The 17,721-nt window shown below is 42.2% G+C and overlaps 1 protein-coding gene across 4 annotated transcripts in view; it reads right to left on the reverse strand.

Moving 5' to 3' along the window:
- CRTAC1 (cartilage acidic protein 1) overlaps nt 1-17,721 on the reverse strand; it is a 158,693-nt gene that overhangs the window by 125,018 nt on the left and 15,954 nt on the right. For all 4 annotated transcript variants that reach the window (XM_043597191.1, XM_043597188.1, XM_043597190.1 and 1 more), the window contains exon 2: nt 14,716-14,915. In XM_043597191.1, the coding sequence (XP_043453126.1) occupies nt 14,716-14,915 (200 nt within the window). The remainder of the gene's footprint in view (nt 1-14,715; nt 14,916-17,721) is intronic.

Consider the following 17,721-nt stretch of genomic DNA (forward strand, 5'->3'; position numbering starts at 1 on the left):
GCCACAGGGAGGAGTACATGGCCACCCAGAATTCCTTCCTTGTAATTGGAGTTTTCTTTCTAGTGGTTAGGTTAGGAAGCTATATGCCCAGAAGTTGCTGGTAGTTGAGGTGCCAGAGTCTGGGAGAAAGGTGCTCTGAAATAATTAGGCTGACAGGCCAAGGTACAGATGCAGGGATGAGAGGCACAAAGTCAGAGAGAATGATTCTAGCTGTGTTTGGGCTCTGGCTCCTGTCAGTCCTGATGTCCCCCTGCTGCCCCTATGCCTGCTTTCTCGAAGCTTGGTCAATCAGATTTTCTTTGACTTAGGTGAGTTACCCCAATATGCTTCCACTAGATCTTCTTTTCTTTGGTGGGGAGGAAGATAAGTTAGCAAGGGTTAGTTTCTATTGTACAATCAAAAGAGTTCTGACTGATCCAGTTGGTTAAAGATGAGAATTGACCAGAAAGTAGCACTCAGGTGTTTGCTGACAGGTATGCCTTGAGAGATCTCATGGGTGAATGTCCAGTAAGAAATGATGGTGATGGTGGTGGTAGCTGAGAATTGAGTACTTTCCATGTGTCAGACACCAGATCGAGCATTTTGCATCATTATTCTGTTTAACCACTGCTAGACTGCTATGACAAAATAAATGATAGTTATTATCATCTCCACTTCACAGAGGAGGAAACCAAAACTCACAGAAGTTAGGTAACTTGTTCTAAGGCCCCACAGCGAGAAAGAGCAGATGCTGGAGTTTATAGTGCAGGTTTGCATGACTCCACCGTTTCCCTTCTATGCCTTGTGCACGTTTTCTCTCTCTTCTTTCTTTGTCTCTCACTTCTGTGTTCTCACACTCTTTCTCCATCTCTTCCCTGAAGTCTCTCACTCTCCTCCTTTCAGTGACCCTTCTCTGGCTCCTTTAACCCATTTTTTTTGACAGTACATGAGCACATATTGGTTTTCAACTCTTTTCAAATATGAAGATACCTTTTTAATGTTAAAAAAAATCTCCACATGACAGTGGCTGTGCTTTAGTGTCTATTGATAAAATGCCCATGCACAGATGGATTCTCAGATGCCTTGTAATAACTCTGTGACCTCTAGGTTGGCATCTGTTACCTTCAAATATGTGAGAATCCATATAACCATCCCTCTTACTGCTACCTGCTTGGTTTATTACAATATAGAAAAGGCTTATAAATGCTACTATAGAGCTCTTTTTTTCGCTCACCCTCTGCCTTAAGGCTACTAATTTCTTCTGAAATGTGGTCTTTTTGTCTCTCCTTTAATATGTTTAATTATTTAAGAAGGCACGAACTTACATTTTATATATCATCTCTTGATTATTCAGGGGCTGACTAATTCATGGATTGCCCCAGTCATGTCCTTCTCTTTTCTATCCCCATTTGTTTTATCATTCTACTTCTTATTAGCATCTTTTAGTAAGAATGGACAGTGGGAATGAGAAATGATTCTGGTTACAAATTATGAGTTCTGATAAAAGATTTGGTTGGAGGGAGCTGAAATTCTTTCCCAAAGTAAGAATTTCTTTAATTCATCAGGCATATTGATTCTCCCTGAGCTCAGTGAAGGCGGGAGTTACTCCCATTCACTACTAACCTCCAGGGCTCAGCAAGGTGCCTGGCACATAGAAGCTTACTTTTAAAAATTGTAGAATGAGTGAATAAGAGCTGGATAATGGAATAGGGGTACATAAACTTTTTCCTGGGTGGGACATTGATTTATAGGAAATGAAGTAAAATACAAGACAACTTATTTCAGGTTTGCATGTCTGCAGACAGCACACTATAAAAATGTTGAAATGACTGTGTTAAAATTAACAACACTGGATATATATTTCTAATTAAAATGCAAAAAATATTCCACAGTGCTGTGTTATCCCATTGATGGAAAAAGGCATAGACAGAGACACACACAGATGAGGGTTGGTCCAGGTAAACTGCTACTGTTATGTTAGGCATTAAATAAACATAATCACCCCTAACACACCAAAAACTGAGCATTTAGTATGTGACAGGTGCTGTGCTAAGCAATTTATATGCCTTATATCATTTGTCTTCACCACAGCCTAGGATGTGTTATTCTCCGATAGGCATCAGAAAGTTACCAGTGTCCCCTGAAAGTTTTTTTTAGCTTTCTAGCTCTGTGAACCAAAAATGAACTCATCTACTTTTTACTTCTTAGTTTTTAAATTGAATATTTTCAATTTTCAGTTTTAATTGAATATTTTCCAACATTTTTCAAATGTTAGATACATTTGAAACTTAGATTTTAGATATGCCCTTGGAAACTCTAAGATATCTGTTATCTCACTAGCTCTTGCTTTCTGAAGGCCACTCAAAATTGAAATTAATGAGTTGTATGGAAAGGAAACTTTTATAATGAGACTTGCCATACTTTTCAAAGTCTTCCTAATTTGGGGAAACAAAAGGGTTTGCATGTAGGGATGCAGGGGGGGGAATGACATAGTTCAGCCTGTGGACTTGCTCCAGGGCTCTGGTGCTGTCCAGGAACCAGGTGCTGAAATGGCTTCACCAAGGCCTTCCCAGGCCAGCCCAGATGGAACAAAGGCTGATGGGAAGTGGGAGAGTGCAGCTTTGGCTATAGCCTGGTGTAGCCAGAGCTTCCCAGGATAAGGAAGCAACTTGAAAAAGTACTGGAAGAACTAGAATTATGGCCCATCTTGTTTGTAGGGAATTGGGAGGAAATGACTGCCTCCTTCTTCTTCCACACTTTGCTTTATGTGGCTTGGAGGGAAGAACACAGACAACAGATTACTGATGAAAAAGTAAATGTTTAAAAGAAAAACAAGGTTGGAATTTGTATGACTGGTTAGTGGTGCATTCTAGAGAATTTCACTGACTTTGAGCTGTTAGACAGGAACCAGGAAGAACCAGGACTGGAGGCTCAATGATGCTGTCAGTTTCTTGGGACTACTCTGTCAACAAACAATTATTGTGGTTTAATGAAAGGGAAATGAACACAGGGACCTTGGCTATAATGAGTAACAGAAGATCAAACCTATGACACCATAGTGGAATTCCATACAGGGGAGAAAGAGCCTTATTACTACAACCTCAGATGAAATTCAGTGTTGATAGGAAACTGGAAAAACTGGAGTATTCACTGGGAAGATACACCTGATAAATGTGCCAGCCAAGGAGTGAGTTTCTTTTCTATAGCTCATATGACATTCTGCTCTGTTATTTCCATATGTGCCTTATCTTTCTTACAAGAAAGATGGTTTGAAGGAAGGGACTATATTCTTGTATCTGCCAAAGAACTGAGCACACAGCTATGCACATGTAAGGTAGGCATGTAGGATATTTTTATTGAATTTACTGATGTTGCTCTCAAGACTAAGGTCCTTGAATCAATCACTTCTGAGTATACCTAATGTTTATTATTTTCATTAACTCTCTAACCCAAGACCCTCCATCCATCCATAAGACCCCTGCTTATTTCATGTCATTCATTCACTGAACACTGACTACATGCTAGGCACTATCGGTGCACAGATGGAAAAGAGAAAGTTCCTGCCCTTAGCGGTTAGCAATTTGATGTGAGAAGGGAAATTTTAAAAAGAATCCTTGAGGGGTGCCTGGGTGGCGCAGTCGGTTAAGCGTCCGACTTCAGCCAGGTCACGATCTCGCGGTCCGTGAGTTTGAGCCCCGCATCGGGCTCTGGGCTGATGGCTCAGAGCCTGGAGCCTGTTTCCGATTCTGTGTCTCCCTCTCTCTCTGACCCTCCCCCGTTCATGCTCTGTCTCTCTCTGTCCCAAAAATAAATAAACGTTGAAAAAAAAAAATTAAAAAAAAAAAAAAAAAAAAAGAATCCTTGATACAATTGTGTATATAGAACATTTACTGCTTAGTTAAATAACATTGTGATATTTCTTTGGCTTGAGTTACCCTCTCAATCCTACCACCTGGCAAAAACTCCTTCAGAAACATAAGTTAACACTGATCACAGATCATCAACTGTTCTTATGTATTCTTGAGGATCTTCTCTTTGACTAGATAGCCATAGGGTCTATTTTGGGACTAGGGACGGTTATGGTCTGGTTTGCAACACAGCATCAGACAGGGTGCTTGCTCTAGCCTGCAAAAGGGCTGCTTTGTCTAGATTTATAAGTCATTAGTTTTGGCATAAGAAAAGTCACTCTAGAAAAAAGACTCTAGAGGAAAATTTATTGGAGGTAAAAAGGTGCTTCCAGAACTGAAGTAGAGGTGCAGGAGTCCCATAGGTCTGGGAGTCTCAGGGACAGGAATCAGGGCGTTAATGCCCCAGGATTCTCTCCTCTTTTTCTCTCTGAGTTTCATCTTTGTTCTCTCAGGTTCCTCCATGGGGTGGGGGACGTGGATATATTCATAGTAGTTTGCTGATATATCCTTACAACTCATGATCCAAGAGCAAGGTAGAGCTTTCCTTCTTTGATTCAGGATGGAAAATCTCAGTCCAATCTAAGACTGATTGGACAGTCTTAGGCCACAGGGAACCCCAGACTATTGACTGGCAGCCCCACAGGATCCTGTGATTAGAATATTTCTCCAGGGGCGCCTGGGTGGCGCAGTCGGTTAAGCGTCCGACTTCAGCCAGGTCACGATCTTGCGGTCCGGGAGTTCGAGCCCTGCGTCGGGCTCTGGGCTGATGGCTCAGAGCCTGGAGCCTGTTTCCGATTCTGTGTCTCCCTCTCTCTCTGCCCCTCCCCCATTCATGCTGTGTCTCTCTCTGTCCCAAAAATAAATAAACGTTGAAAAAAAAATGTTTAAAAAAAAAAAAGAATATTTCTCCAGAGGAGAGGGAATGTTTATCCCAAAAGAAGGAACAAAGGTGGTGTGGAAATCCAAAGAGAAGATTTTGCTACCCTATTCTACATGACCAATGCAATGCTGCTCTCCAGGATAGCTCCCAACCAGGGAGAATCCTCATTAGCCTGTTTATCTTCCCATTGCCCATTCATGGCCAGCATACAGAGCGTCTACAGCACTAGGGCATACCAAAACACACTGGGGAGCTGTCCATGAGTTCATATGTCTGTAACTCTACTCTATAAACAATACGGAAAGATGGCTGCTGAGGGGGAAGGAGGTCCTTTTTGATGTATAGTCACACATTTCCTTGGTTGGCATAGCTAAACACTGGTGACTTTGATGGTATCATCTATGCTGGAGATGACTTTGATCTTGACTCTTCCTGCTCCTTCAGAGAGGCACAGTCCAAGGGTCTGGCCTGACTTCCTGAGTGCCTGTGGCTTACTGAATGTGCTTCTCTCCCCCCACACACATCCTTACCCCTCTCCATCTCACACCCAAATCTCCCATGCTGTAGAGCTCTTTCTATTTTGCAAGAAGTGAGTTTAAGCATCTCTGAACAGGTAAGGGGAGAACCTCTTAAATACTATTTCCTTTAGCTGTGCATACCCTCCCAAGTCCTCTTAGTAATAGAAAAAGAAGCTTTGGAGATCCTAAATCATCGACAACTCCAGACTTCTGTTTCTATCCATATGATAGACTGCTGAAGGACCCTATCACTACAAAACAAGTAGGTTCCAGATACAACATATTTTTAATGTATTACTGGGCTCACAAAGTTAAGGGAAATCCCTAAGAACCACTACGCCACAGAAAAAGGGAGTCAAAAGTATATCTGGCAGCAAGGACCTAAACAAATGGGAATAAGGGGCTCAGAGCACTGTGAAGAGTATTACTAACTCTTGAGCTGGTAGCATAGTGAGGATGGTGAACCTTAGAATCCTACATTAACCCAGGACTCTTGAAGAGAGCTAGTGTTCCCACTTAAGAATACTGCCTTTAGACAATCACAATAACAACAATAATAATCATAAGTGGTAGGGTTTGCCAAGGGCAAGCTTGGCAGGAAGGGGTGCTTACGAGTTAAAGAGGAGTAAAGTCCTTGTAATGTTATGGAAGGGAGTTAAGATCATTTTAGAGTTTGTTAAGTTAAATAGACATCATAAAATTTCAAAAGAAGCCACTGAAAGAACAGAAGAGGGTATAAATCCCAAATCAATTAGAGGCAAAAAACAGGATTTAGAAAACAAGTATCCCCCTCTCTCCTCTCCCCACCCAAAGCTCCTCAATCAATCTTTTAAAAAGCAAGAAAGGAAAAGAAGCATGGCACACATGAAAATTGAACAAATGAGAGAAACAAGTTTAAACATATTAATGTTCCCATTAAATGGAATGGACTGAACTCATCAGTGAGAGGATAGACTTGGTTAAATAGTTAAAAAAGAAACGTAAGCTATATACATGCTGCACACAAGAAACACACCTAAAACATAAGGATTTTGGAAAGTTCAAAGTAAAAGGATGAAAAAAGATGTTCCTGGAAAACACTAACAAAAAGAAAGATGGAATAGTTATAATATTAGCTATATTAATTATAATATATTATTATATGTAATAATTATAACTATATTAATATTGTAACTAATATAAAATGCTAGAGGGCATAATAATAATATTAGGCCAAAAGCATAATTAGGAATAGATGGGGTCACTTCATAATAATGTCTCCATTCACCAGCAAAATATATGAATTTTTAAGATTTATTGTGGTCATCATTTTGCAATACACACAAATATTGAGTCATTATGTTGTAAACCTGAAACTTATGTTATGCGTCAATTATATTTGAATAATAAAAAAAGAATTCTAAAACTACACCTAATAAAATGGACTCAAAATAAAGCAACACAGAGTTACGGAAAGAAATGGACTACAGCAGTAGGAGATTCCAAACCAAACCTCTCAGTTGTTAATGAGCAAAAAATATTAATAAAGATTATGATTTGAACAACATAATTAACACATTTAATTTAGTGGGCAGATGTAGAATAATAGTTCATCTTTCACCATCTCTATAACTTTCAGCAGATCTCTGGGCCTCAGTTTCCTCATGTGCAAAATGAGACAATACTATCTACAGCGCTTTCATCAAATCTAAGGTGTCATCAGTGATAAGACTCACCATTATTGTATGTATCTCTAGGAAAGAAAAAACTTCCAATCTACTGCAAGCTGCCAATTGTAGGTCACATCCCAATTTTAGTGATGCTAAAATGTGAAAAAAAAATGTGTGACGGAGGCTCAGTTAAATACTACATGTCATGTGGATTGCTGTGATGACTAAAACGAGATGCTGTAAGTAAAATACAAGACGCAGGTTGTTCGCCCTGCCCTTTCATAACTTCCCTCTGCAAAACAGCTGAGGGTAAACAAGGGGAGGGCGTGGCAAAAATCCCAACTGGGGACTATTTTAGCTTTTCACATCATTGAATGTTTTCCTAGGTATCGGCACCTCAAAACTAACTACTTCTTCAGAGGGAAGATCAAGTTATAACCATAGCATTCTTGAAAGAACATGACTCACCAGGTCAGTTGCAACGGGGAGAAGGGGTGAGGAAAAATGCGAGAGGGAGGCAGGGGTCAGACAGGCTCCCCAGAGCAGAAGTGATGCTGGGAGTGAAAATGGCAAAGAGAAGTGTAGATGTGTTTGGGGGAGGCGGAGGAGGGAGAGAGCAGCGCCCTTGCTGCTGTAGGGGTGTAAGGGTGGGGAGGCTCGGCTGCCCCTCCAGCCTGCCCTGTGCCTGTGACATCTGGAGGCTGGAGTGGGGTGAGGAAGGCCTTCCACCCAGCCCACCACTTAGAAGACAGGAGAGGAGAGACTTCAAGTGACTGGAGACAGGGCACACATCCACTTTCTGAATGGATGAAAAACTCAGACTACTAAAAGTAGCTTTGCCTTTTTCAGCAGAGGCAATTTTAGGGTCTTAATGATATTACTATTTTGGAATGGCTTTTTATAAATATTCTTCACTATGTGAAAATCAGTTTTTTGTTAAAATGCTTTTTTTAAAAAAATTACTTTTAAAACAAACAAACAACAAAATCCAAGTAAGCCTAAAGCTGTCTTTGACCTGGAGAGGACATTGTCCCCTCGTTACGTGGACTGGCATGCTACCTGTCCTTCCAGATGCCACCCGTATGCCCCCTCCAAGGCCTTTGTGATTCTCACCTGGAAGTGCTCTCTGCCCTGGCCGACCTCTTGCTGACCTCCTGGAACCTGGAATGCTTGCATCTCTCTAGGGGTGCAAGTCGCCTCTGACCTCACCCAGTTTGAGTGTGTTGTCCCACCACTGGGCAATGAGATCTTTGAAAGCTCTGAATCCCTCTCCCCACCTCCAACCATCCAAGGCACCAGCTGTCAAACAGTGAACTGCCTGGTGAATTAAGGTGATTGATCACTAAGGAACAAAGTGTGCTTTTTAGGGATTCTTCCTAAAACCGCACATGTTCCTAAGACAAGGGATGGTCATTGATTAAAAATCATACTTTCGTTAGTGGTAAACTTCTTTTACTCTTTTAAATACTATGCTTGAGGGTGGTGAATTTATTTTATTGCTATGAAATTGTTAAAATAATACTAGTAAAATTCTCTGAGGTGATGGCCATCTCCTCTCCGAAAAATCACACCAAGCATCTGATGTATTAGTTTCCTATTGCTGCTGTAACAACTCACCACAAACTTAGCAGCATAAAACAATGCAAATTGATTATCTTACACTTCTGTATGTTAGAAGTACATCACTGGTCTGTGTTGAGATCAACATGTTGGTAGGACTACATTCCCTTCTAGAAGCTCTAGGGGTAAATCTATCTCCTTACCTTCTCTAGCTTCTAAAGCCTACCCATATTCCTTGACCTGTGACCCCCTCCCTCCCTCCTCAAAGCCAGGAATGGTAAGTTTAAGTCTTTCTCACATCACAACACTATGACCTCCTCTTCTGCTTCCCTTTTTCCACTTTAAAGGACCCTGTGATTACACTGGGCTCACTTGGATAATCTAGGATAATCTCACTATCTCAAGGTCTTAATCACATCTGCACAGTCCTTTTTGCCATGTAAGGTAACATATTCATTGGTTGTGGGGATTAGGACACAACATCTTTGGAAAGCTATTATTCTGCCTACCACACCTTCTGTCACCTCCCTCTGCAGGGGAGGGGCGCGGGTAGCCAGGGTAACTGCGAAGGGGCTTCAGACCTTCAGGCTGTCAGGAGAGTGTATGACTTGGTGTATAGGGTGGAATTTTTGCCCACTGCTTCTGGGGAGAGGAAGTTCAGATACAGCAAAAAGCCATCTCTGGAAAACCTGCCACGCACTGCTGAGTAACCTTTTTAGAAAAGTCTTAAAAATGGGTTTAAAAGCCCTGGTTCCTGCTCCAGTTCATGTCTTATTAGTATTCAAAATCAGGGGTAGTCCATGCTTAACCAGAGCAGAAGAGCCGGCACCCCGCAATCATTCTCCCATGATACCAGCGACAATGAATCTTGAGGTTAAGGGTGAACCATTTAAGAAATATATTTTTGCAGACAAGGCTTTAGAGGAAGTCCTCTTAGCAGTTTGAATCAGAAAGTATTGAAGTTCCTCAATCCGGTTTTTAACAGCAGCAGCTCCTTTTCCAGATGTAGAATAGGCCTATTTTTCCTTCTGGGAACTATTAGATCTAAATTGATTAAGTTCAGACCCTGGAGCCTATGTGGGTTGTATACATAGTAGGGGCTTGAATAGCTGTTGAATTCAATAATCCCCAAATTTACCTTTTATTTCTAGGCTATGAATAAGTAGGAAAAGATTGAGATTGGAAATAGTTTGGCAATATTGATTGGTATCTATTGGTATCTATTGGTATCTATCCCAGAGAAATATTTGCACATGTGGCTAAGGATGTACATTACAGTGTTGTTTGCAGTGGTCACGGATTAGGGACAGCTTAAATGTCACTTGAGGGGTAGGAAAACAGATGTGGTATATCCACACTAAACAACTTAAAAAAAATAAGCTAGATCTATATGTATGAACAATAAATATACTGTACAGTGAGAAAAGCAAGTTTTGGAACAATACATATCTGTTTGGCTCTTCCAAAAATGATATAATTGTAACTTACGAACATATATGTGACAGAAATTTCTCGAAGTACAAACACCAAACTCAAGACAACTGTTATTCTGGGAGAGGACTGGCATGTGCTTGGAGCAGGGGTTGCTAAAGATGAATTTTTACTTTCACCTATATTGTGTGAATTTTTTGGTAACAAAACACAGGTACATGTTATCAAATTGTAAGATATATTTTAAATTAAAAGAGAAAGATAAACTGAACTGAATGAAATAACCTAATGTTTTAAAGTTGTCAAAACTGATGATCAAATCCATTAAAATGTTTTTACAAAGCAACACTTAGGACAGAAAGTTCAAAACTCTTTTTCCTATTTTGTTAAAAGTGTACATGTATATATACACATAGACTACGATATCTAAACATATTTATATGGATACTACATCTACTTATCTATCTACCATCTATCATACACATGATATATATCTAGATATGCTGCACGCATCTATATATACTTACAATAAAATGCATAAATATTGCTTTGGTTAAATCATAGATAAATATCTCATTCTTTATCATTGTTCTTATTATTTATAATGGCAAAAATATCTCCTATATGATTATGATTAATCTGGTAATTGAATACGGTTTGCCTTTTAAATAATTCAATTAACTTTAGTAAATTAAAAAGTTTTCTTACACAGTTGCAAAATTAAGGACAAAATGAAACACTGCTTTATGATATGTAGCATCCCTTTAAATGAAACCCTTCCAAGTGTGAAGAATGTGTTAAGGTTTTATCAAATGAATGCTCTGTGTAGAAAAACTGATCTAAATCGTGATTTAAACTTTACAACCACTATGATCTTTCCATTTGAGCAAAACTTCTCTTGGAAACTGAAAGGGTAGGGGGGTTATCTCAGACCTCTGGGGATATCCCAGGAAACAAAAGCTGCTCTAAAGGAATTGTGCAAGATTGACACCAACAGGAATTCCTTTCTAGACGATGTGAGACTGTAGATTTGGTATTTAGTTCCACTGAGGAAAGGGGAAGCTACTGAGCCTTTTACTTACCCAGGGAATGAGTCCTGAAGACCCTCAATGGTCTGTGCGTGTGCGGATGTCTCCGGGGGTGATCAAATCCCCCCCCTCACCCCGCAGGGAGGAGACTGTGTGTAGAGACCACAATCAGCACCTGCCGGTCAGCAGATAAGCCCTCCATATGCAGAGGCACTCGCCCAGCTGTGGCAGAGGAGCAGAGCCAGCCCCTTCCCTCCCCCATCCCCGCAGAACAAAGGGCGGTCATTTTCTGCTCCTCCCAGAGTCAGATGCACGCACACACGCCTTCCATCACAATTAACTCAAGAAACTGAAACACAACACAAACTCACCAGCAACATGCTCAAAATCAATACCATCAATACCCAGAACGAGGATACCAAAAAAGCAAAACAAAACAAACCTATTCAAAGAGTAAATACTCAAAGCAACAGGGCTCGAGTCAGACACACTACAAGGTCAACAAATCTAAGACAAGTTCAGGTACGGGGCGCCTTATAAACTGAAGAGCTAGCCATTATCCCTGGGGTCGCAAACGTAAATGCCTTCAGGGACCAGCTAGTGGAAAGGTCTATAAGATAATACAGAGGGGGCCTGTCATGAACTGGACCGCAGGTGCCCCAGGTAAAGGCATTCACATTTAATTTTTTGAAATTTCAACTCTTGCAGCATGATTCTTAAACAGAGTCTACAATCAAATAGAGAAGGAAACAGAGTTAATTATGGGTACAGAATAGATGAAATAGAATAAGAGTCAAAGCCAGAAATGTGGCATGTCCACAGAGAATGAAAGTCAGAGCAGTGATCCTAGCTGTCTTTTATTTGAAAGGATGGTGACCACTTGGTTTATATCTTCAAAGGCAAGAGCAAAACAAAAGTTAAAAGACATGGCTTATTAAACTCTAATATGAGGGACTCAGATTTGTCAAACAGATTCTTGACATAAATAATTGAGCTAGATTACAAAAAGATTGCACATGTTCTCTTGGAAGGCTTTAAATAAATGGAGCCTCCAAGAACTATAGGTGTGGCCTTATTGGAAGGCAAGGGGTGGACCAAATGACCTCCCAAGGTCCTGATTTAAATATGTCTGCATAGTCAACCCTTGGTTATCCAGTCCAAAGAAGAAGACAGTGACAAATCATCCTACGCTGAAGATAATAAAAAGTTATATTTGTCTTTGGAATGTATTTGGTACTTAAATTAGAATGTGTCTTTCTGATGCTCTGAGAATTCACAATGCTTCACAACAGCCACAAAAAAGGCCTGACCTGGAGCTGGGAGGCTGCCCAATTTCGCCATCCTGTCCTCCATGCAAGCCTTCTCCTTTGCTGCGGGTGGGCAATAGCATCTTTCAGAAGAACACTCAGCAGCCCAAGCTTTCTCAGACAGGGCCCACCTGGCTCAACCCTCCTCTGGCGTTAAAGAGAACAGTCTTTCCCTGATCTCTGGCTGATTCAGGATGAAGAGTCTGGATGGTGTGGGGTTTGTTTTCAGAGGATGACTCCCAAGTGCTATATAGGACCCACAGGAAGCAGCAAGCTAGACAAGGTTTACTCTAAGCTGACTACAAACGACGGTCTAGCCTCCCCACCACAGAGGACACAGAAGCAAATTCCTGAGGTTTCTTGAGAGAGAGAGAGGGACTTCATTGAAAGGGAAGATGAAATGAGTGCCCTGCACTTGGAAAGAATGAAGCTGCATGTTCAGGAGACGCAGTACAACCCATGCACGTCAAAGGATGGGTGTGATGGAGAGCTGCACTTGAAGCCAGCGTCCAAGGTGAAGGGAGGGCATGACCACAGCAGCAACTTGTGGAGGGTCCAGCAGGAGGGAAGGATGGTTGCCCCACCATCCTCTGTCACTCCCAGGGTCTACCAGGGGTGGCTGCTGTCACCTAACAGGAGGCAGGGCCAACTAGAACATTTCAGAAATGCATCGAAGTCTAACCAGAGACTCATGGCTCTGGGAGGAATGATTTGATGAGGTGGGCTGCTCCCTGATTCAGAGAGACACTGGACCGTCACAGCACTGAATTCAGACAAGCTGCTTGGCCCCACCCTACTCAGGTCACTCAGGCAACAGGGTCACTACAATCACTTCTGATTTGCCTTTTTCTAGCACACTCTGCTCTTTAGTTTTTCCTTCTTAAGACCCAGAACCTTGCTAATTTAAATGTGGCTATTTAAATAAAATAAAATTAAAAATTCAGTTCCTCAGTCACAGTAGCCACATTTCAAGTGCTCAACAGTCCCATGTGGCTAATGGACACCATATTGGACAGCACCAACACAGAACATCTATGTCATCACAGAAAGTTCCACTGGATGGGGCACTTATCCAGACTTCTAGGAGGGTCTAGAATCAGGTACCTTCTACTCTTCACAGGGTAGAAGAAATGAATAAATGGAAGAAGAAGTGTGCTTTACAAAGTGTCTTTTCTACACATCATCACCCCTGATCCTCACGACTGCCCTGGGTGGTAGGTGGGGGTAGACTTCAATAGGCACCTTATACAGATGAGGAAAGCAGGCACCACATAGCTAAGTAACTTACATGAAGTTCGCAACTATTGAGTGGTATTGTTAGAATTAAAACCAGGTCTTCCAATTCCAAGGTCAGTGCTTTCTACTGTTACATGCAACTGCTACAAATAATGTTACCTGCCAGTGACTTTTTTCAGTGCTGCCATAAAAGCTCGGGCCTCCCAGAATGACGCTGACATGCCCTTGTGTTTTCACTGGTCGGCTGATTTTTGAAGTGATGACAAAACTTTGCACAACGGTAGTTCAGCAGCTTTAGAGTTAGGAAGCCCAGGGGTTCGAATCCTGACCCATCCACATCCTGTTTCATTGACTAGGGCAGGTGGCTTACCATCTAATTTCCTTTCCTTGTATATGTACTTCATAGTGTTGTCAGGAGGATTAAATAAAACAATGCCTCTGAAAAAGGCTTAGCACAGTGCCTGGAATGTATTAGAGATCCATAAATAACAACTATCCATGGTAACTGGCAGAATTGACAATGCACTGGTACATGCAATACCCTATTGAGGCTTCAAGACAAGAAAGCATTATGATTATTCCCCTTTCTCCAGCTGATACACCTGAATCTCAGTGAGTAAGGGATTGACTTAAGGTCATGCAACTAGAAAGCTGTAGATCTAGGGCATGAACTCAAGCTATTTGGACTCTAAATCACATGCTTGTCTTTCTACGCAATGTTGCTTCTCAGAAGAGAAGGGAACAGTGGGCACCAAGGCATGCTTTAGAGGATGTTTAGCTACCCTGAATTCCCATCTTCCTCCCTTCTTTGAAGTGGACAATTAATGTTTTCTTGGCCTTATGGAAGATACTGTGCAAAGGCAGCTTTGAGCATCCCAATCTATCATAATTGTCACCTTTAAGCCACTCCTATGTAGGGATGTCTACACTGGTAAGGAAGTAATGCTTGTATAACTAAGGAAGTTTAAAAACATGAAGGGAATGCCTTGAAGCAGAGTATTCAAATTCTCTTTCTGAAAAACCATCCATGCTCCATCTTCTCCCTGCTATAGCAAAAGGCAAGGACATGGCATACTAGAGCCCCAGCTGAGCCCAGCTGAGACCTATGGGTGGGAATATGTGTTGTTGCAAGCCACTGGCTTTTGGTGGTTGTTACTCAGCCTTATCACAGCAAAAGCTGACTAATATACCTGTCAAACTCAGGGTAGGAGGCACTTACCCTGCCACAACGATCTCAAAATCTCCATCATGGTCCACATCGGTGACTGCCACACCATAGTTGAGCTGGGTGGGGTTGCTGTCATAGTCAGGGGGCAGGACCGAGCTGGTGACTGCAGTGAACATGGGTTCAGCACGCTGGGACCCCTCAATGGGGGGCAGAAACCGCAGCAGCAGCAGGAACAATAACATCCTGAACACCTGAAACCAAAAGTTACGAATGTTACTGCAAGTTCTGATAACCAAACAGCCCAGAGTAGGCACATAAGTACCTTTCCCCCCTGTTCATGGAGGGCTTGGCAATTCCTAGGCTGCCACTTTCCCCTAAGACCTGCCCTAACTACCATGTTTAAGACTGCAGCCTGCCTGCATCACACCTGATCATAGTTATCCTGCTCTGCTTTATCTTTTTCTTAGCACCTTTCACTGTGTAACATACTGCGTAATTTACTTATTCATTGTGGTTACTATTTATCATCTGTCTCCCTCTGCTAGAATGCAAGCTCCACCAGGGCAAGAATCTTTGTGCTTTGCTAACTTGCTGGCATCGAGCCAAGGACAGGGGCTGACACATAATAGGCACTCAATACACACTTGAGTGAATGAAGGAAGGAAGGAATGGCCGAGTATAAATATATAAGCATCTCCCATACTCTGAAAGAAAGATTGGGGGAAGGTACAAAATAACCATTTTCAAATAGTCCAGGTATGGAGCGAGCCCCCATGAGTACCCTGGTCTAGAACAACAATAGAGGCAGTGAAGGATTATCCTTCTATGGGAGATACCCCAGAGGTAGCCTGGAGTGAGTCTGAGACTTGGCAGGTTCCTCTGGCCAAGGTCCCTCCCTAGGGCAGCTGGCCATCATCTCCAGATCAGGAAGCAGTCAGTTAGGGAATGTATTCCAGCAGGATCTGGCGGGTGGTACATCATTCACTTGGATAAATTAAACCATTGTGTGCGTGTTTTATTATAAATTAATTATGTATAATCCATTGTATAATTCATTATTATATCTCTAACATAACTCAGGGTGTTGCCGAGCAGCCTGGAGCCATGGGAGCTGGTGACATGCACCCAGGAGACTGATGAGAACGGCCAAGGAGGTAGAAGGGCTCCACCCCCTCTTTGTGTGCGCTACAGATGGCACCACCCTGAGACTCTGCCTGGAGGCCTGGAATCAGAACTCAGAGTGTTCTAAAGGCCCTCCTGGAACAAGTCCCACGAAGGCTGTAGGTCCGGTCTTGCAGGCAAAGTGGGGCCTTCCTGCCTTCAGAAGGCAGCAGACCCCTTCTTGATGGAACTTTTCCTGCTGGCATGCTGGTGCGTCTGGCAGCTGAGAACAAGGCTGAGTGAGGCTGAGGTCTTAATGAAGAAGATGGGGAGGCTGGCTTCCCATACGGAGACAGACACTCCTGCCAGCAAATGAGCCAGCCTCAGTTCAGGACCCAGAAACTCAAATGAGGGGCCCAGGCACTGCCTTCACAGTCAAACATGATTCAGAAGTCTCTCTAATGCCTTGCTGGTGAGGCCGGAGAGAGACCCAGGGGGCAGGGCTCCAAGTGCAGGGCAGAAACTAATCTCAGTGAACCTTCCGGGAAGGAGGCTCTTGGAGCCTGTTCACAGGGCACATGTTGGGTGTTGCACTGTCAGAGTGAGGTCAAGTCTAAATTACAGAGATGTCTGAACAAGACAGTATCTTCTACTGGGCCGTCTAATCACTGAAGGCAAATGCATCACTGTGAGAGTTCTGCCACTCGGCAGGAAGTTTGGTTGGATGAAGGAAACTTATAATTGGATTAATGAGCAGCTGGTGGTAAAAATGAGAAGCCAAAGAGTATTTAATAACCAGTGTAGACATGCTGAAATGTAAGGTGGATCTGAAGGTCACTGGTCTTTTCAAGGTATGACCTCTATTATAGGGACAGCAAATGAGTTTCAACCTGAGAGCCAGATCCAATTGATTGGTAGTGGATTGAAAGAGTACTGTGATCAGATTACAAGGTTTTCAATGGACACAGAAGAGAAAGTGGCATTGGGTATACCTTCTAGGAGCTAGGTAGTCCCTCCTGGGCACCATTCCTGCAATTTGGGTCACTGCCACCAGGGAGGCAGGTACCCCTATTAGGGTAATACAAGCAACTGGTAGAAATTTTCTAATGAAGGCCACGAGAGGCAAGAAGCCTGATCCAGCCTGTTGATTTTCACCTTTTCTGTGAAAAGGTGAACTTTTAATTAAAGGAGCCATATGAAAGAGGTAGCTACTCTGTGTTAACCATTTCCAGATAAATACCCTAAAGCAAGACTAAAAAGAAGTAATACACTTATGGGTTGACCTCTATTTTGCTTGGTGACCTTGAACAAGTCACAGCCTTGTTGGGTCCCAGCTTTCTTCTCCAAAATGAAGGTTTGGAATAGACTCTAAAGGTGCTTCCCAGCTCTAAAATTCTATGATGAATTAAAGGATTTTTTTTTTTTTTTTAGAAGCAGACCTTCAGTAGTTTTTCTCCCTAGCTCCTTCCAAAAATTTCAGACCAACCTGTGTGATTTTCTTTTCTGAGCATATTGAACATATTTTGAACAAAACAGCTTTTGGCAGGATTCTACAGTAGTTCACCCACAGGGGCCGAGGCCAGAGAGGAATCAGCCATCTGATTGGAATCTGAAATCACCCCGCAGTGGACAGCCTCCCCCATGGTGCAGGGAGAACACGCACTTTATCATGAAGAAACTCAGGAAAAGGTCTGGAAAATATCCCCTTCTACTCTGAGGGCTCACATGAAAGAAATCCCTCAAGTGCTCCTCTAAACCATGGCTACACAGACTGCTCGCCAGACCAGCATCAACATCAGCCAGGAGTGTGTTAACATGCAGGATCTTGGGCCCCACACCAGACCTAATAAGTCAGAATATGCATTTTATTATTTTTTAATTTTTATTAAAAATTTTTTTAATGTTAATTTATTTTTGAGAGAGAGAGAGAGAGAGAGAGAGAGAGAGAGAGAGAGA

This window comes from Prionailurus bengalensis, chromosome D2, assembly GCF_016509475.1.
Source record: "Prionailurus bengalensis isolate Pbe53 chromosome D2, Fcat_Pben_1.1_paternal_pri, whole genome shotgun sequence".
Taxonomy (NCBI): Eukaryota; Metazoa; Chordata; class Mammalia; order Carnivora; family Felidae; genus Prionailurus; species Prionailurus bengalensis.